The 27,705-nt window shown below is 35.4% G+C and overlaps 1 protein-coding gene across 8 annotated transcripts in view; it reads right to left on the reverse strand.

Annotated features, from left to right (window-relative positions):
- BEND5 (BEN domain containing 5) overlaps window positions 1-27,705 on the reverse strand; it is a 921,457-nt gene that overhangs the window by 674,276 nt on the left and 219,476 nt on the right. For 7 of the 8 annotated variants that reach the window (XM_035333426.1, XM_035333424.1, XM_035333425.1 and 4 more), the window contains exon 4: window positions 22,526-22,620. In XM_035333426.1, the coding sequence (XP_035189317.1) occupies window positions 22,526-22,620 (95 nt within the window). Of the gene's footprint in view, window positions 1-22,525; window positions 22,621-27,645; window positions 27,676-27,705 lie in introns of those variants that run through there. The other variant, XM_035333427.1, reaches the window with a different exon arrangement.

A 27,705-nucleotide genomic window follows, 5' to 3' on the forward strand; every position in this document is an offset into this window, starting at 1 on the left:
AGTTTTGTTTTCCAGTGTGGTTTTCAGATACCCACCCCTTACTCTGACACTCTGAGTGACCTTAGGCATTTCAGTTGACCTCTGTAAACCTCAGTCAGCTCAGCTAGAAGACAGAATCCCTTTGAAAAACAGATGTTACATCAGTGCTGAGTTTTCTTGGATAAATGCATTTAAAATTAAAAGAAAGCTATGACTGTTCAATGACCTTTCAGTACACTTAATGTCAAGGGCCTCTCTTTCAGAGACTAAATGTCTATCTGAAATTGCTAATGCAATTTAAAAAAAAAAAAAAGGAAAAAAATGTAATGGCTCACATACAGATGTATGTGAGGTAAGGACTGCATTTGCTTTCATCCCATATGCTTTGGCTGTATCACACCTTTTCTTTTGGTCTATTTCAAGATAATTCATTTATAATACTGTAACATCTTACAGCTTTTCATTTTAAGTTCTATATTTGTGGGAGAGCTTTCATGATGAAACAGCTCAAAATACATCCAAACAAACTCATATGCAGACAATACGCATTACATCAAACCTGTAGAAACATGATGAATATAAAAAACAAATTGACAGAAAGCTAAGGAACAATGTTGGGCATGTGCAAAAAGCAACAGTTTTATGTAATGATACAATCTCCCACAATACTCCCAAGGCCCTGCCATCCAAGTGCAGCTGTTTTCACTTGCCAGGTACTAAGTCCTGTGGCAACACAGAGCAGCAATGAACCACAGAACAAACAAGAGGAGCAGGGCTCGAGTGGAGCTTAATAGCCCAAGTGACTGACAAGCTGAGGGCTGGGGAGACTCTGGAAGTAGTCCCTGAAGTATGCAGGAGTAGGTGTTAACCAACTCCTTCAATTACTCAGCAGGTATCGACACACTCATTTCACTTGGTTCCAGTGTAATCTCTTCTGGACTTTACATCCTTTAGATCACTGTCTGCTCTTCTCACGGTCTTATTCCACACTTTTGTCTTTAAGAAAGGGGAGTAAAATGTTCACCTTTTTATTTCCCCCATCAAGTCCAGAAAATCAGGATTTTTTTTAATCATCCACTATGTGAAATTGATTACCAAAAAGTTGTTTTTTCTATCCAGATCCACATGTCTTTATCTATATGAAACTGCTTTTAGTGCAACTCCCCATGATGTTGCATCTTAAACCAGCCCAAATTCCACTTACTTTTATATCCTGTCATAGAAGTGTAATTACTTGCAAAGCAAAACAGTAGCACTAACACAGAAAGGACATTACAATGATTTCTCTTCAACAGTAATCTGTTAAGTATGAGGGAAAAAATAAAAAAATAAAAATAAAAAAATAAACACAAGTTTACAGATTCCCCACATCCAACCCTCTTGAGATTGCATTGGTTCCAAGCCCTAATAAACCACGTATGCTTTACAGAGTGTTACTTTAAGTCTGACGGTACGTCAGCTTTAGCAGCAAGAGCTGCTAACTGCATAGCTGCCATTTAAGAGCATGTTCTACCCATAACTTCCAGGAAAAGATGACAAAAGATGACAAAAGTTGTTTTGGTCCATGAATTAATTTCATCCTCATCCTCATGCAATGTAGTTTCTCAGAAGCAACTAGTCATTGCACGCTGATGTGGCTGAAAGCCTTTGCAGAAAGTATATTCCCACATATTCAATGAGCTATTATACAAGAAAGAAGAAAATCAGAACAAAGCAGAAGTGTCTGGCACCTTCCCAGCTGGCCACTGCCTGCTTAAGGAAGGCATAGCACAGGCTCCAGATTTGAGAGGAGTTTCCTTCTCCTCCCACAAGACCTCACAACTTATAGCCTAGTCACCTATCAATAAAGTCAATTAAAAGCAAAGCAATAACAAGAAGTGTTATTGCCTTCTTTTAAAAAAATTCTATTCACTCACAGCTGCAAACAGAACACATTTTCTGACTTTCATGACTATGCTTAACCACACTGTTCCCCATTCAGACTGAGAAAGAAACCTTGGGAAGACATAATAGGCTATATAATGAGGACAAAAGGTCACCGCACAATCACAGGTTAAGAATCTAAAGTTTGGTTCAATCTTTAATATACTGCATATTTTAAAATCATTTATCTTCATAATATAAAATTAGTTTATTGAAAAATATGCTTCTTTGTAATTGACAATAGCGTAGTAGAGCTTCAACCATAGCTCTGAATTTCTTATTTAAGAGGCTGTCATTTCCAGTGTTTGATGACATCCTAATATATAGTGGGTATAACCATAAACAAACAACAAAAACAGTAAATATTAGTAAAGAGGGATTATAAATTAGAGCTTTAATATTACAATGTTACTATTAAACACAATTGCTGTAGTTTTAATGCATGCTCTTCATTATCTTGTGGTGGCTTGAACACTAAAAAATGAAATTGCATGGCCTTTAAGAAATAAAATTAAATACTGTTTATGCTTTGGAACCTTGCAAAGACTGGCTGACTTCATCCCTTGAAAACATTCTGGATGTTTTTGAATAATTCTCTGGAGACTGAGTTCCCTCACATATTTCAAAGTCTTTATTTGACATTCAGATACCTGAGTTAATGTCTGAGGATTGTCCACCCACTCATACCAAAGTAACTTAGAGTAATATTTTCAAAGGCAATGCCAAAAGCATTGTTGAATTTTAGATAAATTATCCTCAACATTTGGAACTCCTGGGATTTTATCAGAGAAGGCAATCAGGTTGGTTATGCATCATTTACCTTTGGCAAATTCATACACCATCCCCTTCACATGCCCAAAAATGCCTTCCATGATTTTCCCAGTGACCAGAGTGAGGTTGTCTGGCATGTGGTTCCCTGTGTAGACCTCCTGGCTGTCTGTGAAGATGGGCAAAACATTTGTTTCTCTAGTCACCAAGAACTTCCCTTAATTTTCATAATCTTTCAAAGATGATAGACAGTGGCCTCTCTAGGACATCTGCCAGCTCTCATCGCTTTGGATGCTACCCATCTGCTCCCAAGGACCTGAATGAGTCAGGATCCTTCAAGCAAACCCTAGTTCAACCCTCATCCAGTACTGATAGCTCTCCTTGAACCCTGACTCCAAACAGAACATAGAAGCCTGGCAAGTCTTGTCAGTTAAGACTGAGGGAAAGGACTTGATCACTGATAATGAGATTATAGACTGTAGATTCAAATCCAGGCCTGTACTGAGGCTGCCGTCATACCAGCAATACAATCGTCATAGTGTAAAGGTGGGCAATAAACATAACATTTGTCATACACAAAATATTTTTATGCTGTCTGCTTCTCACAAGCTTACTTCCTCACACCAGAGGGATCAACCAATTGTATAAGCAATGTCTTCCAACCTTTCTTTTTGAAATTAAACGGTAGGATAACATTACCAACTCCATAATCCTGAGATGCTCATCCACAACAATTTTGACAGGTCATAAGGTATTCTCAACAGGTCTCAGCTGCTGAGAATACTCAATAGTTCATAAAGTTAAGCTGAGAACATACAAACCTGTTACCTATGATCAGCTGACATAAGGACCTCCAGCTGTACAAGTGGTACACAGATACCCATGCTCCACAGAAGAGCCGAGGAACAAAACCCAACATTGTTGTAGTACATTTGCAATGTGTACATAAGCCTAATGAAACAGAGCGCAAACACTTCCTGTGAGAAGCAAAAGCAATCAGAAGTGAAAATACATCTAATATAACATCTCATGCCTATGATCTTGCATTAATCTAATTTCTTGTATTTTTATAATCTGTCTGCTATATTCTCAGACACAAATACTGAGACAGCATGACCATCAAATATGTTCAATTTGGAAACATACATTCACTGCACTTCCTTAGCTTTATCCTTCATAATTGCAGTCTGTCAAAACTGAGGTACCTATATATTTCTGCACTGCAAACAATATTAGTGAATAACTGTCTGCCTTCTGTTAGGATTGCATAGTAAATCAGAGAACAGATTACCCAAAGCAACTCTTACAATTCAAAAGATTATACTCTGCTTTCAGACACTCAAAAAATATCCAACAGGACTTAATTAGGACACTGTTGATTGAACTTATATACACAGCAGTAGTGAACTGTTCATTCTCTCTAACTAAAATAAATTAAAGCTTGCATGAATTCTCAAAGCTATCTGGTCTCTAACACTTCCCATCCCAGAAGTCACTTACCCCTCCACAGCAGCAGTTTAAATGTTCCCACTTCTCTTACCAACCTAGGTAAGATATTCTTTTCAGCAGTTTCGGCATTTCCTACTGACAAATATCTTACTGAAGCCATTCCCAAAAAGGGTTCTACAGTTCTCCCAATTCCTCTCCAGAACTCTAGCATATTTTCTTAATAATTTCTTCTGCAGATTCCCTGTAACACTCTGTACTCTTCGTTACTTTCTACCAGACTGCTTGCCCCATTTTCTGCATCTAATTCTGATGTTGCCATGGTATCATAGTAAGTATCAGAAGTAATGACTCTACAACAGTAGATCACCTTTTCCTTAACCACCCTTCTACTAAAAAGGGAACAGTCTACCTCAATGAGTATTGCTCCTAATAAGCTTACTTGGAGTGCTTATTTTATGCTTACAGACCAGACTCTTTTAAGTCAACATGAACTTTGCATACTAAGAACCCCAGATATCATCTTTTGCATCTGCATTACTGAAGTACACCTATGACCCAAAAGAATTAGCTAAAATATTTGCCCATTTACACTTCCTGCTCCTTTATTTGAAGTCTTCCAATAAGTGAAATAATTTCCAATAAATTAATAGTGATTTCACAAATAGCCCTTTACAATAATAACCTTTTTTAGATATCATTCATTTTCCTAGACAAACAAATTGAACTTGAAATACATATTGGGTAGTTTTCAGAAACAATCACCTAATCTCCTCACTCTTCTCTTTTGCTAGACTATCATCAAGACTATAAGAAGCCTATCTAGTTTGAGCTTAGTTGAGACCACATTATTAAAATGACAAGGATTTTTGCAAGATACTGGCAAATATCTCAGGAAGTCAACTGGTATTTCAAAACTTCCAACAGGCAAGGTTAAAAGCCTGGTCTGAACCAGACTTCATTATGGAATAAACCATCCCTACAAATGAACTTTGAATAAAGCAGAAAGTCCAATTTCATGTATGCGCTTAATACTAAAAAAGGTTATGCAAAAAAATTAAGAATTATTTTAGTCTAAAAAGCTTCACGATGCATTAGCAGATGTTTTTAAAACAGCACATGCAAGCACACCCAAACCAACCCTGCAGGATGCAGCAATCATGCAAGTCAGGCTCCAAGAAAAGGTGGATTGCCTGAATGAGATCAAAATCTGTGTACCATACTGCATTCACACACAAAACGTTTTTTCTGCTACTGTCTGTTGAAATATGAGTCTCGCTACTACTAGGAATGTGTTAAATGTTCCAGCAGAGAAAAAGGGAGGCATCTCAATCTTTCACAGCTGTGGTGAAACTGCTTCCAACTCACTTTTCAACTAGCCAAGCAGCTATAAGGCCACTAGTTTCATTACTAAAAGCAGCATGATGAAAGCAAGAGAACAGATAAGCTTTGGAGAGTTTTTGAAATTATTCACGGACTTTCTACTGACAGTTTGAGTAGAACTTTTAACATTAAACAGCTTGGAGACTGAGATCATCAACAGCACATCAGTTTGTATCAACTATAATCCTTCTGCAGGTTTCAAGTTGTATGCAGTCAGCATTATTGTAGCTCAGAGTGTTTAAGGAAAAGACTAGAAATATGGAAAATACAGAAGTTGAACACAACTCATGATTTAATTTGCTTATGGTAATCTTGTAGTGCAATACATTTGAATTCTTTGAGAGAATTATTTGTATTATTTTTTTATTATAAAACTCAATTTTGTATCCATTAAAAAAAGAATGGTTAGATTTTTACCTACCATTTCTTTAGCAATGGGACACTACATGATTGACAATGCAATTATAAGTGCAAAGTTACTGATACGCCAAGCAATACATAAAATAGAGCTCCAATATTTTTCACATAGAGTACCATGAGTTTTGTAACTATTTTTCTCCATCTCCAAAGATCTTTGTAGGTTCAAGACAAATTACTGTTAAGTTGGTGTTTGCAAAGAAGGGTATGAATATAAGACATTCTACCAACCCATTGGAAAATTGTTAAATTAATGTTTCCACTACAGAAAGAATACAGTTATACTTTAGCAAATCTTCATGAACTTTAAGGACCTTATTACTTGAAAAACAACTCATTTTTGAGGTCCAAACATACATATCTAATTTAAATCAAGGTATATACATCAACGTGCATATGACATTGATGTCAACTTCTTTCTTCCCCTTTACTAACATTTTTCTCATAAATTTGCCAGGTATTTTCTGACATTTAGAAAGCTACTAAGATTTATCAGATTCAGCTTCTTGTCCTGAGGTTCATCCATCTATGCAAAAAAAAAAAAAAAAAAAAAAAAAAAACTATAACTATTGTTAGGCCATAACAAATCTTACTTTCACTTGTCTGTCATTACTGTGGAATGCATAGAACATGGCCCTCCCTTCTTTCATGTTTAAAAGGATTATAGAACACTATAAGAAATGAAAAAGCACAAAAAAAAAGTATATTGTAGCCCTTACTTGGGGAAATAGATAAATAGTAATTAATTTTACACTTATTGAAATGTTGGCCAAAGATCCATAGATTTCAGTAAGATATTGATCAGAAATAGCAAACCTCATTTACAGTTTTTACTTGAAGTCAACCCCTATTAATTTGATTTAAAAGCTAGTTTATACTGACTAAACTCCTGCACTTACAGACAAAACTTTCATAGCTTTGTCACTGATATAGCAGAGCACTCTGGAAATGTGTACTGTATAATCTTAAGTAAACAAATAAGTTTCCTCAAGTCCTTAGTAGAATCTGTCAAAACATGTATGCTCTGCTGCACAGAGGTCTAAACTAGGATCAAAACCTCCCATATCCACATCAGTGTAAAGTTAAATATTTGGAGAGAAATTATACATGGACAAAGACTGAAGTTGTGGGAGTCTAGCTCCTTGTCCTTATAGGATTCTTCCTTACATCCCACTGAGCACTATTTCATCAAGTCTTCTACATAGTGAGGCTTCTACTGCTTCCCTTGCACAAATATTTACGTTAATGCATCTTTTTGCTGAGAAATTTTATTTCAAGCACTTAAAAGCACAAGAAAGAAATCCAGCATGAGATTTCTGGGATTCTCATAAAATTGGTTTGATAATGTATAATAATGTATAATTTCAAAGACACAAGCATGACCCAGGGATGCCTTAGTATCTTTGCCTCTATTTAATTACCATATTAATCTCATCTACAAGAACTGCAAGTTGTTCTTTGCATTTTCTACTTAGATGGACATAGTAGGATTTTTTTGATTGCATTTTCCAGAAGTAGAAAAAACATTTAGCCCTTGAATTCAGAGAGAATTTAGCTATCCATCATGTGACACTGCCATGGAACCTATAAAATAAATATTCAATTTTACAAAGGCAGATGTTCTATTTTGCATTATGGTTCTTCTAGGACAGATGATTTGATAGCATAGTTTCTTCCCTCTTCTAAAGCTTCTCCTACTATTACAAATCTTTTTATTCTTGATCTTTCTTCTCTCAGTTTTTACTTGTTTTCATCACAGTCACTGACAGAAGTTCTCCATTTCTTTATAGAGGACAGTAAGATCCCTTGCTCTAAGATGTTCCAGTAGAAGAAATCAAAGTCACAAATCCCACTGAAAAATTGTACTCTATCAACCTGAATTCTGCTACTTATGACCAGAGCACTTGAGAACTGAAGTGCCGCTTTGACAACTGTGAAATACAGGCAACGCTTATCATCTTAGACCAAGATAGGCAACTTTTAATAGCATTACGATTTCACCTATAAAATTAAGCATAGAATTTCCCTATATTTTCTGAGGATGCAAGCAAAAAAGCATGGTGTCTTGAGCAGTTGGTATAGCTGAAGAGAAGCTGCAATCTGAGGGCCCCAGATTCCAAGTGGGACCTGACAAGGGCAGAGTAGAGAGGAAGAATTACCTCCCTTTAGTTTGACCTCAGCCTGCACATTGCTGGCTTTTAAGAGAAGACTATAACCAGCAAGGCACTTAAGTTTGTGCTTAACTTTAACTCGAGTAAACTACTCAGATTCTCAAGATTAAGCAAGCTTTGCTGGATTGAGATCACAATATCCGATAATATAACAGCAGAGGTAAGTAGCCTACCTTACAGTGGTGTAAATCTAAAATAACTCCAGCTAAATCCAAAGGTTTCTCCATATTTATACTGACATAACAACCTATTGTATTCAAAATCTCTACAGCCACTATACTCAGTTCTTTATATTGAAAGTTAATTCTTTGCTTTCTCAACAGAAATATTTATGTATTCGTTCTGCGTGAGGTACATTGGCTCAGAAAATCAAGTAACATAGAATTCAGCAGGCCTGAAAATTACCAAAAAACTGTTTTAATCAGCTTAATATTTAAAGGAATTTGTAATTTTTTAAAATTACATCTGACATGAAAAAAAAAGTTTATACAAGCTAATATTTTTTTTTTCTGTACAACTAAGGCCTGTGGACATTGTAAATTAAAAGTCATTCCATGAAGAAAGACAAGCTTCATAATTAGAATAGTGTGGTCTTAAAGCAAACATTTTTGCATGTGAAAGAAGGAAAGAAAAAGTAAGCAGAGAATATCTGAAGCAAGCTGGAGACATCAGACTCAGTACAAAACATGGTCTAGACCTTCCTTGGTTGTCAATTATAACTTCACTGCAATTAGTGGGGACATCTATATATGTGGACTGAGTATATTATTTCCTAAATATACTAAAATTATAAACAATATTGCCTTAAGGTTACCTTTTGGTAAATTTTCATGTGCATACTATACCTTGCCACTGTTTTTGGATGTAGACAGATGGGTTATGGGAAACGCTATTGTATCAAGTGCTGACTACCTCCAGCCACCCTATTAACTGTTTGGAGGAACAAGTCTAATTAGCATCATAAATAATTGCCATCTGCACTTTTGTTCTAGGGTTCACAGAAAAGTTGGTTTGAAACTAATTCTAATCTAGGAGAAATGTTTTTCCTTATTTTTTCTGCAGTTCAGAGATACAGAGGAAAGAATGCTCCTCACTCACTCTGAAATGAATAGCAACCTCCTTATAAATTATTTTCCAGGTCATTTCACTGAGTGTTTTGCAGGTATTTGATTTCACTCCTTGACAACTCACCCAAGATTTTGAGCTGGGTTACTTGGAAGATAGGCATTGTCTTTGGTGTCCTTGAGTTTTGCTTTTTAAAAATAAATAAATAAATAAAAAGAGTCATTTCTCAGCCTGTGATTTTTCCCCTTTTTCTTTACAATGGCATTTTGGCCTTATTACTTACTAGAATCAGAAGCAAAACATCCATATCCTTATAAATTAGAAAATGTTTAATAAGGCTGAGCTTGAACAAATTTTTATTATAATGAAAGGATTAAGGTGCATGATAGCATTAATATTTAGGAAAAATTAAACAAAATTGCTTTTTATCTACTGCAAACTATGTTAAATATTTAATATACCACATTATAGTGGCATCACTTCAACAAAGGGCATGGCAACCTTTCTATTATGAACCTTCATTTGAGTTTCTCAAACTTAGTTGGAAAACTTCTGAAAACAAAATCTTACACAATGTCCAGATTTTCTAGGTAGTTAGAACTGAGACATGGTTCTGAGCTTTTCAGAAGTCTTATGGCAGAAAACCCTGCAAAAAGTGGGTCTAAAGAGGTCATCTCTAGTGGGCTCAGGTAAACCAGTGTATGGTTTATTTGGAAGGGAGCTCTGACTTTAATTGTTCTGGAGTTTATGTCAAGTTTCTTGCTGCCTTTTGTTTTGTTTGTTCTTTCTTTAGTACCTAGGAATATTTTCAGACAAGTTTAAAACACAAGAAGTCATGCATGCATTTTGAGGTGGTAGAAGGGTGATTTTTCAGAAATGTAGCAGCAGACAACTTATATAGAAGTATGAGATGTAAATTCTACTCTCAAATTAAAATAAATATAAACATTCCTTTATAAATAAAAATCTGCTAAATCCTCATAGGAACATTAATTGCTTTTGAAAAAAAAATAAAAAAATCTGCACTATGAAGGCCTGGAAAGTTTCAAGCTTTATTTTTAAAACCTCCTAGAGAAATCTCTGAAGAAAATAAAAATAAGCAAATATCTCAAACTAAGTTGGACCTACTTACAGCCAGGCTCCATATCGGATGAAATTTTAATTTAATAATGTAAAAGTGTAATGCAGTAAATTTGGTAGTATATTTTTCTTCCTTTCAGATCACTGAACTGAGAAGCAAACAGAATGAAAAAAAAAAAATCTGAGTTTGCTCCAAAGCTGATCCTTACAATGACCTTGAAAAAAAATCTATTATCCTTTGCCTTTATCTCTCCTCCTGTAAAATGTGGTGATAAACACTAGTTAAGCATTATATTTTTATCTTGGGATGGAACACAGAGTGGAAGACAATGAAATGTTACAACCACCTTGGTTAAGGCTAGCCAATTTCCTAAAATTAACTTTCTTCACAAGTCCCACAAAAACCCAAGCAAAAATATCCTAGTCTTCAAAAGCTGTCAAGATCTTATTTACTATTTTTAAAGCCCCTGTTCTACTACCTCAGTTGACTTCCATTTTATCCCAAGGTAACTGTTTCCTTCCATACACATGGAAGATGAGGCTAGCAGCTATTAGACTGGATAGTACTTTCAGAGATAGCACCTTCAGTTGTACGATCCATGTGCAGTATCATCATTTAAAGCAGCAGTGATTTTTCTTCCTTTACTTATTATAGAAGTCTTCTTTACCAAATAAAAATAGTTTCCTCCTCTGTAATAATAAGCTTCACAATTAGCTTATTATTATTGTGCAAGTGAAATGTGGCTTAAGCTTCTGAATACAGCTGAATTCCCGTGTCTGTATACTGTACTCATTCTCAAGGCACTGTTTTCTGAAGCTTGTATCTTGCATTCAATAAAATAAAATTTGAAACAAGAAGAGTAAGAGTCAAATTGTCAAAGACAGAAGTCATTATTAGCTTCCAAATTTTCTGACTCTGGCCTACATAGCCACATTTACATCTGCCACAAAAAAAAAAAAAAAATAAGTCAATATATTTCAACATTTTCCAGTTTTATATTCTGCAAAAGAAAGTCTGATTGAATATCATTTCAAGAACATGGCTGTTTAATTCAAAATAAAGACTGAAGATTTCCAACACTGCCTTGCAGAAAGTGAAGGTAAATGAGTATTGTTCAGTATGTCCTGAGCTTTAATTCTCCTCTACCATAAGTAACACAGTAGAAAGATATTTTAATACAACTGACTTAAAGCTTTTTAAACTGTTTAAGCTCAACTTCAATAACTATTGTGCTAAGTGTCAGAGGATTGTGACATTTTAAATTGTTTATAAAATGACATTTACACAAAAACACAAAACAAAAATATTTGGGTACCAGTTTAAGATGTGAGTAAGGAGTGCATTTGGAAAGTAGAATTCAAAATATCTGTACTTAAAGGTTTATCTTAAACATTTCAATAAGTAGCTTTTATTGAGACATTAGTGACCATTAACTTCTCATGCATGTGTCTCATGCTGTCAGGCAGAATATATTAGTGATACTTGTAAATGTCTGTGAATATATACACCACTTGTGCATCATCGATAAAGTATCCCAGCTTCACTTACCAGAAGGCTTTCTAAGCCTTAATCCACATTTTTGGTGGCTTGAAGAGAAATATCTTTTATTAATTATATGTTAAATTAAAGCTGTAAAAGCCTTTATTTATGCAGGATTGTCAGTTGATGAATTTTCTCATTGCACTGTACTTTTAAAGAATTAAAACCTTAAAAGGAAATTGATGACAACTTTTAGGTTTAAACCTAAACACGTTTACCAGCTTTTAAAACAATACATAAAACCCTTTGGATTCGACTGTAAATATTAAGGTACTGAAACAACAAAATTTCTACTGTCTAAATATACAAACATGAAATTCCCCTTTCAAGAAAAGGGAAACAAAACAAACAACAGAAGAGTAAGTCCTCTGAAATGCAACCATGCAATTTCACTGAATCACTCTTTCTCACATGCACACAGTGCTTTGAGTGTCCTGACGCTTTAGAGAACTGCTTTCCTTAACCGCAGAATTTCAGGGAAAGCCACACAGTGGCAGTACTGCGAATGTAGATGTATGCTCTATTGTGAAGCAAGATAAGAGTCTTTTAAGAACTAAAATACAGTTTCCTATGCATGGTTACAGTTAAGTTCACTGTTACTTTATATAGAAGACATCCTGGTTTCTATGGTTCTAAGACTGGAAGAAAACCATGCAGTCAACATCTAATTTATTTCCTTCTGTAATTTTAGTATCAAGAGTCCTCAAACAGAGTTAGTCACACATTTCACTCTGGGCTACTATTTTCTCTGCATTTTTATCCAGTCTTTCATTTCCTCTTTTCAGATATGTTTTTGAAGCCCAGCCTTAGTGTAAACTTGGAATTCTTTGCCAAAATAAAAGGAAAAGTAAACAAACTGAAGAAGCATCCTTCATACACAAACACACACCCCAGACATTTATGAATCATCTAGCTTATTGGTTTCTATACTCTCATAGTACACAGATACACATTGAAGAGTATTAGAAATGACAAATCCAGAACACTCTGTTCATTTTCATGGTACTGGGAGAATCTCGTCAAAAAACACCAGCCACACAGATCACAGATACTAACTTCTAAAGCATGGGTATCTCACATCAGGGTGAGTGAGGGTATACTTATAATAAATCTGTAAGAACTCTCGGTAGATCACAGTTAGAGAAATAGTAAAACACAATGACTGACTCCTACACACTGTTCTGAGACATTTTTCAAATATTGATATGCACATTACCCTGTACACCTAGGTTCTTTGCTGGCAGACCTGCAGCTTAGCGTTCTCTTTCAGACTGATGTACAAACTTCAAGACCCATGCTCACTAAGAGATGATGGCAGGAAAGCATGGTTATATCTCCTAAATACTCTCAAAAGAAAAGCTACTTGTACTTTCTTCTGATGCCTGGAGTTTTTTTTATTCACATAACTCTGTGCTCTGAGTAAAAAGTTTAAGTTTGCAATTGCACAACAGTGCAAGTTACAAACAGCTTTCCTCCAGGTGATCATTTGGTGACCATTCACATTACAATATCATGAAAGGACAAGACTGCGTGTATTTAATCGTCTTAAAGCCAACGTGCTCTGCAGACAAAGGTAATGGTTACCATAACCACATATGCACAAGGAGTTTGACATACAGTACTACAACACAACACTAATTTATTTTTACAAAAGACTAAACTGTTAATAATCACCTGCCCATTTATATCCATGACTCCCACCTAAATCAATTCCTTCATTTCACTTGGTGCACAAACAATATATCCTCTAATTGATTTATCCTTTTAGGAAAAAAAATATCAAATTTCTGACCACAGGGGTTAATAAACAGTGAATCAGAGTACACTTCCTTCCCTGCTTACCTTGACTTACTTTGTATTTAGTTATAGAAGTTTCTCCTGAAGGTGAAGCCCTGACAGCACCTGCAGCTGTACTATTACCCTTGCTGAGTCACTTCTCAAGTTCACAAATCTCACAAACCATTTTACAAGCACAATTTGTAACCCAATCCCTTCCACCAGCGCTTCCAGGACAATGGCTATGCCTCATGAAAGCCCAGAGAACTGTGTTCCTGGATTAATAAAAATCTACACACAAACATACGTACCCTGCTTCATCACACTGAATGATATCTGAAAAACAACAATAAGAGCATAAAACTATCCAGTAGAGTAGCAAATGGGGAAAAATTCTTTTCCTTATCAAAGTTATTGTCTCACTGCTTTTCTTAAAGCTATGAGGTACTGGTGCTTTTTAACTATGCTAAGAAAAATATTAGGAGAGGATTTTATCTAATATTAAAAGGCAAGGCAAACTACTTTAGCTTGGATATTCCTCAATTTCTTACTGTGGTGAATCCACCCTTTCAAGTTGAATCTCTTTTTATCTTGAGCTGTAATGGCCTTTCCTATAAATTTGCTGAAGGGTAACCCATTTCCAATGAACTGTTTTGCAAAATTCTTTGTAGAATAAGTACAACCTTTATACATATATATATATATATATCTGCACCTGGAAAAGGCTGAACAATAGTGAAGGTTTAAATAAAAGGCTAACACAATTTTCTTCCTGAATCTCAATAGCAATTCCCAATTAATTTATGAAGTTCCTAATTCCACCATTTGAACTCACTGAGTTCAGCTACCCAGTGCAATTCCCTAAAAAAATTACATTTAATCACTAATAGTTTAATTCTTGAACTGCTTATTAACACTTGTTTTTCCATAGTTTGTGTTGTTTTAGGACAATATTTTGGTTACTGTGCTTCTTGTGACGCGATTCTCTCAGCTGCAGTTCCTGCGTGCAGATGGTGGCAGCGTGGACACCCCACAACGCACTTACACACTCACCTGCAGGTGCCTCAGAAAAACAGGCATGACAGCAAATCCTGAGCTGTCTTGCCACCCACAACCACCATTTCAGCTCCAGACTTGGCAGCATTGAGGAGTGGCTTAATAGGTGGCAGCATGGGGGAACCAAGTGGGAAAAAGAGGAGCAGAGAAGCACTCTGAAACTGCGAGGGACAGCCTAAACAGCACAAGAGGGGAGCATGGGCATTATTTCTGATATATTATCCTATATATAAGAATATCCTATGCTTTTTTGTTATATGTAAATTTAACAGGACCATCTATTTCTTAAAATATGTTGAAAGATCTTTGAAGTTACAAGGCCAAGTGAAGGAAAGCCAAAGTTTAACCTGACTGCTGTGTCCTGGTGCATTCTAAATTATTGTCATGATTGTTAAATTCAACTTGTCTAGCACTCTTCAGACCATTAAAACATTCTTAAAGAGATGTTACATTTTCTGATTACAGTTTTTGGCTCTTATTTGTATAGCCTTGTGTTAACAGTCTGATTTTCAAGTACATTTCTTGGTGACACTCAGCTTTGTATGTGTAGGGCTCTTACTACTAAGTACTTATGGCTGATAAATGCCATTCTTAACTGAGGTGATTTTCATTCTGCATTGCTCCATTAGTTCAAAGTACAAAATTGCAATGAAAAGCTGCAGTGTCCTCTTGGTAGTTTGACTCTGCTTTGAGTTCACTGCTGCCCATATTTATCTACATTTATCTTACAAACTTATTTGGGGAGAAAGCACCTCAATTTTATGAACCCCCCCCCCCCCGGCCCCCCCCCCCCCGCGCGCGTTTTTTTTTTTGGAAAACCCTCCAAAGTTAGGGTCTCACTTTTGTGAACACTTTTCATGCAATCAGTTCTGCTAAATGCCCATCACCTGAGAAAAAACAATGACCAGTTTCAGGATGGGATCCAGTGCAAAGCTTTTGGCCATATTTTGCAGCCATTAAACTCAATTCCATGGACCGTAATGGGAAAAACCTACAGTTCAGTTCTTTTAAACTGCCACAAATCCCAGATGTAAAGTTCATTGTGATTTGCACTGGGGATGGGGGAAAATATTTTCAGGCAACAACATCTTTTTGAGATTTTTAATTTCTCTTCAATACACCAGTAGTTAAGTATTTATAGATGACAAAAATGCACCTAGCAGGAATAGACCCATTTGTTTCCTATGTGCTTCAACCCTTTCATGAATAAAGTAGTACCAAGGGTAACCTTTCATGAATACAACCTTAGGGATCACAGAGTGCCCTCAATCAATGCAGGGAACTCATGTTGACAGAGTATATGGGAAACAGATTGAGGTATTAAAGCACATCGCCTCTGGTGTTTTAGATGTAAATACTATAAACATCAAATATTTAGATTCTTATGTAACCTGTATGTCATTTTTTAAACAGTTACTGCTTGGAATAAATCTTTAAGGATGGAATTTTCAGAAGTGCTCAGTATCGAGCTAACTTTGCTCTTACTGAAATCAATCATAAAATTTTCACAACTTTGGAAGAAGGCTTTGTCTATTTATATGTTTCCATGGCACTAAGCACAATGAGTCTTGATCCTCAGTGGGGCCTTTGGACTCTGCTGTAATCTAAATAAATTGATTTATAGGAGATCAGTCAGATAAATGATGAGGAAACACGTAAAATATTGAGGGTTTTTAAATGATGGGTTAGCAGTAATTTGGAGCTTCTTTCTTATTTTATTTCAATCTTAATATTCATTTGCTTCTTTTATATTAATCTAATTTCCTTGTTATTAATTTTCCCCAATATAATTCCATGCATCTTAAATTTTCAGTAAAACATCCAGTCGATAAAAATGTAACTTTTCTTGCCGTAGACTACTCCAATTTAGTTTGCACAATAAACACATTAGTGTGGGGATCCAGTTCATACCTTGTGTCAGCAGAATATAATCTCTCTTCTACTTCCACAAAAGCTGTTGCTGATAAGAGAGATATGTAACTTGCTTTATATACCCAGGAATAAGAACTTTTGCTAGATTAGAAAAGAGAAGGAAGCATTTGCTTTTTTATGTGTTTTTAGATTGGTTGGGTATGTTTTGATATTTTACAATATACACACAATTGTTAATTTACCCAGGGACTGACTTCAGAGGCAGTTATTTTACTTTCATATACATGCCAACCCCAAACGACCTGAAAACACCTTATTTTCTTTCAAAGAGCTGCAGTAAGACCAAGACAAAATGTCTCCTGCTTATCAAAGTGGGATTTTAAGTGGTCAGTACTGCAATATCTTTTTCTCTATTTTCTCCAAGTAAAATGTTACAGACTATTGAAATTTAGCCTGTGATTCCACAAACAATTCTCTAGGCATCTTTCTAGCAGCCAGTATCCTCATTCCCTTGACACTGCTCCAGTCATTTAATCCCATCTACCCCTGCTTCTCCAGTTGCACCCATACAGCTCAATCAATGATGAACTAAACCCTCTTCGTCTTCTTGAAATAAGACTTTTAACCAGAACCTGCTCCCAGCATAGTGACCCTTCTCAGACCCTACAACAGGACAGTGGAGGAAGTTTCTTAGTGACCAGGTCGCACCTGGCAAAACCTGTGTTGACACAAGCCTATGTATTTTCGCGGAAATATTTCTGAAACTCCAAAAGCATTCCTACCAGATCCCTCAGAGAGAAGAAAAAAAATAAGAAGTACGCATGGCATTACAAAACTGGCAAAGGCACAAAATTCCAGAGAGCAGCCAAGGCTGTAAAATAGGCAAAGGGAGAAATTGGGTAGTGGCAACAGCACATTCATCTTCTTTACCTAAATTCAGGTTGATGTTATCACTAACCTTGGCTCACTATATATCTTATAGTAAGCACTACTAGTCTTTCAGATTAGCAAGCCATATATATATATAGTGCTTTATTCTCAAACTGTTTCACCACAAATGACAGCTCATTTCACAAACAGCTTATCTTATGGCTAAAGATATATAAATACATACTAAAAATGCTGCTGAAAGTCTTTGAATGTATAATGCAGCCTGGTAGACATGGTAGTGATTGTAACACTGCATTGTAGACAAATGTTAAAGAAACTTGGCAAGAATCAACACAATCTAGCTACTCAAAATTCAGATTTTCTCAGTCTTGTCCCCTTCTGATGAATGGAACATATGGGAGTATTGTTCATAAAACTTGCATTGCTTTTCTCAATGTCTACCAAAATTCCTCATCATGACAATATTTACTGAGATACATATAGATTTCAAATTTGAATTAATTACCTAAAAGTTTTTCTGTACTCCCAGGTTTACTGGAAAAGAAAAATGCTACAGAAGCAATGTGTTGTGAGTATTTAACAGTAGATGTTATAGCAACAGAGGTAGTGAAGTGCTTGCTGGCAAAGGCAGCTATCCAGTTAAAAAACCATCAATGCTGAGTGAGATAAAAGACAGAAAAGAAAGTGACTACTTTGCCAAGAAGCAGTTTGAAATATGACATTATAAACAACACATATGTAAATCTAAACATAAATCCTCTCTTGTATGCTGAAGGCTCTAATATTTTAGCTATTATTACTTACATACAAACATTTCCTGAAGTACAGCATCACAAGCGCAGAACAGCCTTTAACCTTGTGTTCATCCATTCAAGAACCATGTTATTTATTATTCTTTATCCCTTAATTATGGGGACCTCACCTACTGCTCTCTGCTCATTTGAAATGCAGAATAAAATACAATGGATGTCTGAAGACTTAACAGGTGTCAACCAGATATTTGCCAGCTACTGCTACTATTCTTCTGGGAGGAGTTGCTGTTCTATAAATACTAATTAGAGTTTTGCACATGATCTTGCTGAAATACCTAAGGTGATGAGTGGCCAGTTGTTACTTTTAAAAGATTAGCACAATTTGAAAAACTAATGTCCCCAATGAGGCAATGCTCACACTGAATAATCAAGAGTTATAGCTGTTCTCTGCCCAAAGGGAATATTTGCTCACTTCATCATTTGGAAAATCTGCTGCCTCTTGAACAAGTCACTCTTCTATTTCACTTTGAGAAAGTTTAAAACTTCACAGAATCGATATAATGGTACAGTATATGTACTTAAATGGTCTTCCACTGCCATGCCCACATGGTAGGCTTTACTAATAGCTTCCAGAGATGGAGTTTTTAGTGTGAAATGATTACGAAACTGCAACCAAAGTACGTCATGCCTGAATGAAGCATAAAAAAAGGATTACACTAGAAGCTGTATTAGCATGGTAAAAATTTAATGTCATCTAATTCATCTCCCCTCAAATTCTTCATCTCCACAAAACAAACCAAGAAGACCCAAGCAAAACAGGTCTCTGTTACATTCAGTTTATATATTGTAATTATCATTAGCAATAAATAAATACCTAAAATCTCGGTGTAATATTTCTAAATGACCTTTACGAAAAAATGTTAAGTGACTACATGCTGCCCATTCCACTGGCTTGAAATAAAACTTTGAGTTTTGTCTTGAAAAAAAAAATGATGTAACATGATATGACAACACTGCATTTTTATGTATGAGCTGCAATTCAGTGCAGTGAGATTTGACTGATGTAACTGACACAAACCCATACTATTTAATGCCAACATAGTATGTCCACAAAAAAAAAAAAAAAAAAAAAAAAAAAAAGAAAGGAAAATGGGAAGAGGGACTCAGAAACCAACTTCTTATTTTTTGCCTCTATCTCTCTGGGAATGAATAGTCAGTAAAACCATCACTGTGTATGTGGAATATATCTTTTCAATCAAATTTTTCTGTTTTTCTTTTAAAAAATAATCTATTTCTTTACCTTGAAATCTGTTTTTTCCTTATCCTTCAGCATACTGCATCCTCTTTTTAAGTAGCTCATTACGGGAAATGTTTGGCCTTACTTCAAAAGAGAATAATATGTCAACACCAGAATATCTGTGTCCACATATAGTGCTTTGATGACAGTGATATACTCCATTTACATCAGTTACACTGAGTTGAACCTTGATGCTGACTGCATTTAAAGATCTTACCCCACAGGGCAAGAGAATACAGGTCAAAAATGTTGATCTGTGTTTGACACACACTCTATTTCAAGAGCACTTGGCAGTGATTTGTTCCAGAGTCAAGAATCAAACTCACAAAGTGTTGAAGCTTGGAGCCATGCTTACATGAACACATTCAAAACAAACATTAAAATTCACAGTCCCTGGAGGCCAATCTACTTCTGATACACAGGGCTTTTCAAGCTATACGGCCAAATTCTAACCTGAATACAGTGGGGACTTTTATTTAAATCAGAGATGCATAACACTGCTCAAATGCAAAAAGATAAATAGATAAATAAACTTAAAAAGATAAATAAACTTAAACCTGACTGTATTTAAAAAGGGAGTGGAATAGCTGTGTGTGACACAGCAATTCTTCTGTCAAGCATGGCTAGGGGAAGGTGTGAGAATTTCAGTATGGATCACGTCTCCACAGGCAGGCACAATAATGATGAGTTCCTCAAATATTTAGTACAGGAGAGTTCAGAGATGAAGGAGTGAGCTCTGTTACAGAATATTTGTAGAGCCTAGCTCCTCGTAGTTTCATTTCTTTAAACTTGATTTTAAAATTGTGTTTCCTCATCTTCCTATAATATATCACTCTCTAATTTAATTACTTTATACCCATAGAATCCACATATACCCATGTGGATTTAAAACTTAATATAAGGTGAAGAGTTTCAAGTGTTAGTCTTCTTCTACATTTCTGAATCCTGAGTATTCTCATGTAAAACTCAGGACTTTTACAGTGTTGCTTATTAGACTAATTTATACAAAGTGCCAAACAGGACCAAATCAATGCAAGCCAGATGTTGCCTTACTCACATTCAAGGACCACAACTACCTGTATGCTGTATTAAGAACTGCAAGTACTTGGAAATCCCATTTCATTTCAGCAAACCGAGAAGCAGAAAAAATTATTTACAGATTTCCCTGGAACACCATGGAAACAGATACAGAAGTAATTGCAAAAGGCATAATCCAAGTGGAAGACAGCTTTAATATAAAACACATATCCAAAAATATTTCATGTGTTTTCCCACTTGGAAAATATACATATAACTCCTATTAACATCAAGACAAAATTATACTGAGAACACACCATGACTGAGGCTCCTGGTAATGGCATGAATTAATGCACACCTTCAAAGTACAGAACAATGCTTTCACACATGGACTAATAGAAAAATAAAAATATATATTTTAATAGAATAATTTTTTAAAGAAAAATTAGATCTAGGATTTCTGAAACAGAACAAAAACTAAAGTAAGGTTGTAGCCATTTACAGGAAGCTTCTCGGCACCTGCTGCCTACACTGTGCCTGGCTCCAGGCAATGCTATTCATTCCTCACTTTAACAGAAGCAAAATACAACCCCTAAAAATATAAAGCACAAAAATAAATAGGCTTCCTGGGAAGTGGAAGGGAAATTAGTTTTAATAGTGAACAAGCCTATATGTTCTAGGAAAAAAAAGATATATATATATATATATATATTGTTTTGTAAGATTTACACTTGAATTTGAAACCAAAGTAAGGCATAAAATTTGTATGAAAGCAATATCTGATTTATAGATAAACTTAACACACAATATACTTAGCTGCAAATAACAGATCCCAGTGAGAGAAGGAAGAGGTCTGAAAGATGATTAAAGTACACCTGATAAACATTGCCCTGAAATGCCCCCAAAAGATTTTTCTGAAGTTAAACAGAAAACACAATTAACATGACTTTTGCTACAAAAACGCTAAACACAATGGATTTTTTTAAATTATTTTTCAATGTTATTACATGCTCCTATTGAGCTAGAATTGACTCCATCTACTAACTGTATTCTGAGACAGCTTTTCTCTCCAAATGACCTTACCATTTAGTTGAAAAGACAGGCAGCCATATCTGTTGTCCAGACAAATAGGAAGCGATACAATAAAAGTGATTTTATGACCACCAAAATTAAGACTGTGTGGATAGAACTTTTGTGATAGTTCAAGTATTTTAAAAAGATAAGTTTATAAAACTCAGATTATGTGGAGATTGATTAAATGTATCATTAATTAACCAATAAAGAGTAGCAGCTGCAAAGGCTTACAAGAACACATTTCTGTACACTTACGGCCTAACCTTACTATCCATATTCAAACAAACCTAGCTAAAGTCAAATTATATAATTCTTGGTGTCCTGCATGCATTAGGACTCATTAGATTTACATATTATTACTCACAGTAGACATTTCATCACATTTTGAGAAAATGTACCATCTATATAGGTTTCATATGTGCATGAATTTCTGTGTTGTATATACTGTGTAACTTATGACCAAGCTCTTTGGCCTTCAGGTATCTTAAAATATAAAACAGACCAGAGACTGCTCATTCACATGAGGTCAACTCAGATGGCAAAGCTCGCATTCTTCTTTTTAACTCTGACCTCCCCAAAATAGGGTGACCAAATCCAAATAGCCGATAGTCCATCTCCCAGAGTGCTTAAAGGCCTTACCTTGGAGAAAGCGAGCTGAAACAAGCCAAAACTGGGCCAGCGACTGTGCTAAGGGATGGTGAGGATGTCACTGAACAGCAGTTTAGCTCAAGCCCCAACAGTTCAGTTCGCTCCAATGTCCTGTTTCCGTCATGCTACTTGAAACAAGGTGCAACAACACATCATCACACCAAGGCTGAAAGGAACCTCCAGAGTTCACCCAGTCCATACACTCCACAGAGACCTGTCCTATGATGCCACTGGTGCATCAAAGTACATTCCTATTCTTACCAAAAGCTGCACCTGAGGCAGAAGGTCTTTGCTTCAGAAGAGTCCCAAGTAAAACATGCTTTTCTCCTAATAAGCAAGCCTGAAAAGAATAACTTTAAGAATAACTTACCATTTCGGTCTGCTTGTGGATTTCACCATTGGAGCCATCCCATCTCTGTAAAGGCTTTTTGTTTTGCTGAAGTTGACAACATTGAAGATTACCCTCTAAAAAAGAAATCAGGTATAAGTCATGAAATACTTATGTATACTTACGCATACTGCATATGTCAGCTGCATAAAAAACATATAGAAAATATATGGAATAGACATGTATCTTATGCTTCAAGGTACTTTTAATCTCAGTAGATCTCATAACAGATACCATGTCTGTTCCCAGTATTTTCCCAGTCCATGCTGTTTTACAGCAGTAATGTACATGGAATATATATATTTTGAATTTAGTATGCTGGCTTTCCAATAAGCAACCTAGCCAAACAAATAGATAGGTTACTCAGATTTGAAAACAGAAATTAAGTCCAGTTTGCTGCAGTTAACATAAGAAAGGTTGGTGGAAATCTGAGGGATGGGGAAATGGTCCTCATGAAAAGCTTCCAACTGCTTCATCTCTTAAAGCTTCTTAGTTACCTCTTTCTACCTGCTTAGACCTCACAAAGCAGCAGGAAAAATAACATCTGATTTTCTTTCACCAAAGAAAATAATATTTCTCTTCATGACCCTTGACAAAAGGAAAAATTCTCTTCTGCAGGAACTGTACAGTATATTTATACACCAGAAATTGCACATCGCCATCATATGTTTGAATATCATAGGTAAGAAAAATGCACAATTCTGATCTTAGCAAACACTGATAACTTTAGTTAACGGAGTCTGTAGCTGGTATTTAACTGTTCAAAGGAAGAGAACAATCTAGATCCTTACTGGTAATGGACTTACACCAAAAGTAGATTCATGCTGAGAGAAGAAACAGACAAAACCTTCCTTACCATCTGTCTGCTGTAAATCGTTTTATGCAGAATTACTTTTGCTGTTTCTGTTAAGAAAGTCCAGGTGGGACCCAGTTCATTTCATCTATTAACTTTAGAGATATTAGATCTATTTTACCTGGTTTCTCATATACTTCTGATATCCAACATTAATGTACACAGAAAAACTAAAACATGAACAGTGAATTCATTTTCATAGATCATAGAATCATTGAGGTGTGTTTGATACAATGTTCTAGGATATACTAATACATGCCACTTGTTTCTCTCTCACTAGATCTATTTTCCACTGGTATCAGTAAAGACTGCTAAAAATTATATTTGCCCCTGCATTTTCACACGCTTATTTTTAAAATGAACTATTATAATATTTATACTGTTAAATAACAGTTCATGGGAAGACTGAGAATTAAATGGCCACTTCTTGGAATCAAGAAATTTTGACTGAAGTAACAAAATTGTATTAAGCTTTCATATTTAAAGTTTCACAAAAACAAATCTGGGACTTTCCAGCCAACGTGTTCAGACAACAGCATGTTAAAACATAAGTGAAAGCAATCAGTAGAGGAACACTAACAGGTGCCAGGTACAGTTACATTTTTATGTGGGACAGATAAGAATCCAGCAAAATATATAGCTTTAATTAAGAATTTCTGTACTTGAGAAAAATTAAGAAGAAATGAAGGTTTTGTAAATGGAAGAAAGAGCTGCTACATATGCAAACTCTGCAAATTAGTCAAAAAAATCTAATAATCTTTAGGTTTCACTGGAAGTGACTCAAAATTAGGAAGCTGAGAAAAACACTCTCTTAAAGCTGTTGATTCAATTTTGAATCAACTTTAATGAGCAAGCTACATATCTGTGCATATGAGTTTTCATGTACTTAGCAGTATTTTGAGTTTTTCTAAGGGTTATGAGATTGGTTTATTTTTATAACTCTTGATGTATGCATGCACTTGACTCACAGAACTCTATATTTGTTATTGCGTGTATTTAAGATGTTGATTATTTGATGAAATATACATCTTGAGAGGTCTCTGGTTATTTTCCATCTTATGTTTACAATGTATGGCTTTAAGTTGGATAATTATATTTATATCTATATATAAATGCATAAATTTCATAATACACATGGAATCATTTTTCTGTATTAGAATGCTGAATTTTTCCTGTTATTTAACTCTGTTCATATTTGTGAAAACAAATTAAGTTGCAACACATTGGTTTGTTAATCTTGATGTTTGCACAGAGTGAATGAAACAAACAAGATCTCCAAACCAATTGCCTTAAACTTTGGATGCAATCATGCCACTGTTGGAAAGAGAAAGTTGCTAATTTTGTTACATACTGACTCAGAGCAGACAGCTGGTAGAGAATGTTCTTATTCCAATCAAGCTTATTTTGTATAATGAGTTCAGCAAATGTACACAACTGGGTAAGCAACATATATAAAAACAAAAATATGCAGCTCATTTAACAAAGCACTGAAGATTATAACATTTCAACCACTCATGTTCACCGCAGAGTAAGCAGTTAGCAACGCGTGCGTTTCTCTCAGCATGGTATATAGTTAGATTGGCAGAACCAAAAATTTAACAGCACAGAACAGAACTTTATCAACACACACCACTGAAGTAATAAAGCACACAAACTGAAGTGTTCAAATAAGCAGCTGAACTCAGTCAAGTATTCCTGGTGATAGCTAAAGTAGTCCATGCAGCTCAGTCAGTGAAGTGTGCAAAAATGTAATGACTACAGTATACACACCTCAGCCAGAAAAAATATGCAGCTTGCTCAATAAGGTATGCAAACATCTTTGACCCGAATGCTATAATAAAATTTTGTAATACAGCAAGCAAACATTTGCTGAGCAAATCTACATTTTAGTCTAATTTTTGTCTATACAGACATTCTTAACATGCCAGTTATAAATTGTTAAGAGCAACAATGCCACACATGCACTACGTACATTGATATACTCTTTCCTAAAAAAATATTCACCCTGTACTTTTTCATGAATTATAGAGACTTAAAATATGTGACATTTAATGAACAATATAATTTAGGTGCTAAAAATATTTATTTATTTATTTATTTTTTAAAGAAGCGTGAAGTTAAGAAAATAAAACTAGATGAAATGTGCTTATAAATTCCTCAGAAATTGCTCTGGTCTCCAGAGTACCAATCCAGAGAAAAATGACAAAGAAATTTACAATAAAAATACTTCATTGTACTCACTTTAGAGCACAAGAATACCACTAAAAGAAGCAATATACTAACTTACGCTGTACCAAAAACAATAATTATGTGGTTTTGCTTCAGCTATGCTGTATTTTCAATCTACAGCATCATTCTGACAAACGTTTGCAACTCCTGGGTAGGTGGAACAAGCACAATGCAGAAAAATCTCCCAGGATACTGCCAAGAACAACCTAACTATTCGGGGGCATGCATCAGGTTGTACTGAAGGTATAGCAGCATGAACGTATCTGCTGCAGTCTCGGGCTGTGTGCATGACTGTCAGGTCTGATACAGCTGTTGAAGAACATGAGACTGCACAGATACATTATGCCTACTGAAAGAAGGAAGATGTCCTCTTTCTATAAGACCTGCACTAAATATCTTGGAGGTATCTTTCTGCTAAAATCACTAAGACAGAAAAGAGAAGACTTGGTATTGCCCTTGCCTTAACATTAACTGATGAAATTTTCTTTTCCCAGTAGACCTTTGAAAATTTATTTCAGGAATTAAAAATAATCAGATGTGAAGGATGCTCTGTGCTTTTTATTTTAGCATGACAGAAATAAAGACAAACCTTGAACACAAACAGAAAAGATGGCTAAAGAATATCACACATTTTCTCATTACCAGAAGATTGCAAAATTTCCTGACTACAGTTGCAAGAAGTAGCTGATTTTTTTGGAGGGGGGAATAGCACACCTCAGGGTGGTTCAGGATCAGAGCTGAAAACATTAGGCATGGATGGTCATATTGGACATTGTATTACAACAGGTCCATGTAAACATTAAATTAAAAGTGAAACTTAAAAGTTCATTCTAAATCACTCATTCTGGAAGGTTTTCTATCTGAACCTACCTACTGAAGTGGATCTCCAACAGACCAGTCATCTCTTCACCAAAGGCTAAGTGCCTTCCCCCAGGAGAAGGTCACCCTTGGTCCTTTTAAAAATACTGCCAAGTTGATTTTTGTATGATTTTCTCTAGCAAACTGATCAGGAATAACAGAGTTGCTGTGGTTGACATTATAAGAAAACAAACAAACCAAAGAACACCACAAAATTCAGCCTGAGGGAGACACCTGGCACAGGAAATTTCATGTCAAAGTGTTACAAATATGAGAAATTATAACTAATTGGAAACAGGGTTGATAATAGGAAGCATTAAACATTCTTCGTATTTAAGTAACTCACTTTAAGGACTATATATATTTGATGTTAATAACATAACATCAATGCACAGGACAATGCCGCATGCTACAAGTGTAACGCAACTTTCCCTATAAGCTGATAAAGCACATAACGACTAAGAATTCAAAGTCAGGCAGGAACAATTTCATCATTTAACCAACCAAAGTGAGCTGGACATGAAGTAGCAATGCTAAGACCTTTCAGCTGAGACCAAGTCTGACCTCTTGCACTGTGAATAAGCATTAAAGATCCGGAGATCCCACATAACCATGGGGCTTTACTTCACTTTCACCAATTGATTTCCTCTCCTGCCATTTTTTTTTTTTTAAACATACTATCGTGTTTGGGGAATTCCTGAAACCTGCAGTGTTTTGTGAGCTAGGATATCCTTTACTTTTTTCTTTTTTTTTCTTCAATCTTCTTCCACTTTCTTTCATAACTGCAAGCTTTCCTCCCTCATAAGGGCATATCTACTTCAGAATTATATTCTGTTAAAATAATAATAATAAAACCACAAGTCAAGCAAATCAACTTCTCAAGCTAGCCCCACGAGTTGTGAGATTTTGACTCACTATTTCTGAATGTGAGAAACTAACATCAGATTACTGATTACTGACTTTCAAAAAAAAAAAAAAAAAAAAAAAAAAAAAAAGGCAGCACTGCTGTATTTGCATCAGGAGGTCTTGGGGATCTTTCATGACAAAGCACCTTATATAAGGTTCTATAATAATGAATTATACTAGAGGGACTCCAGAGAAGGGAAAACAAAACAAAACAAAACAAAACACAAAAAAAAAAAAAAAAAGAAGCTTTACCTACACTTGCTATAGAAGCTGAAAAACACAAATGAAGATTTACAAAGGTCACCTTCATAGCCTT

This window comes from Oxyura jamaicensis, chromosome 8 (assembly GCF_011077185.1).
Source record: "Oxyura jamaicensis isolate SHBP4307 breed ruddy duck chromosome 8, BPBGC_Ojam_1.0, whole genome shotgun sequence".
Lineage (NCBI taxonomy): Eukaryota > Metazoa > Chordata > Aves > Anseriformes > Anatidae > Oxyura > Oxyura jamaicensis.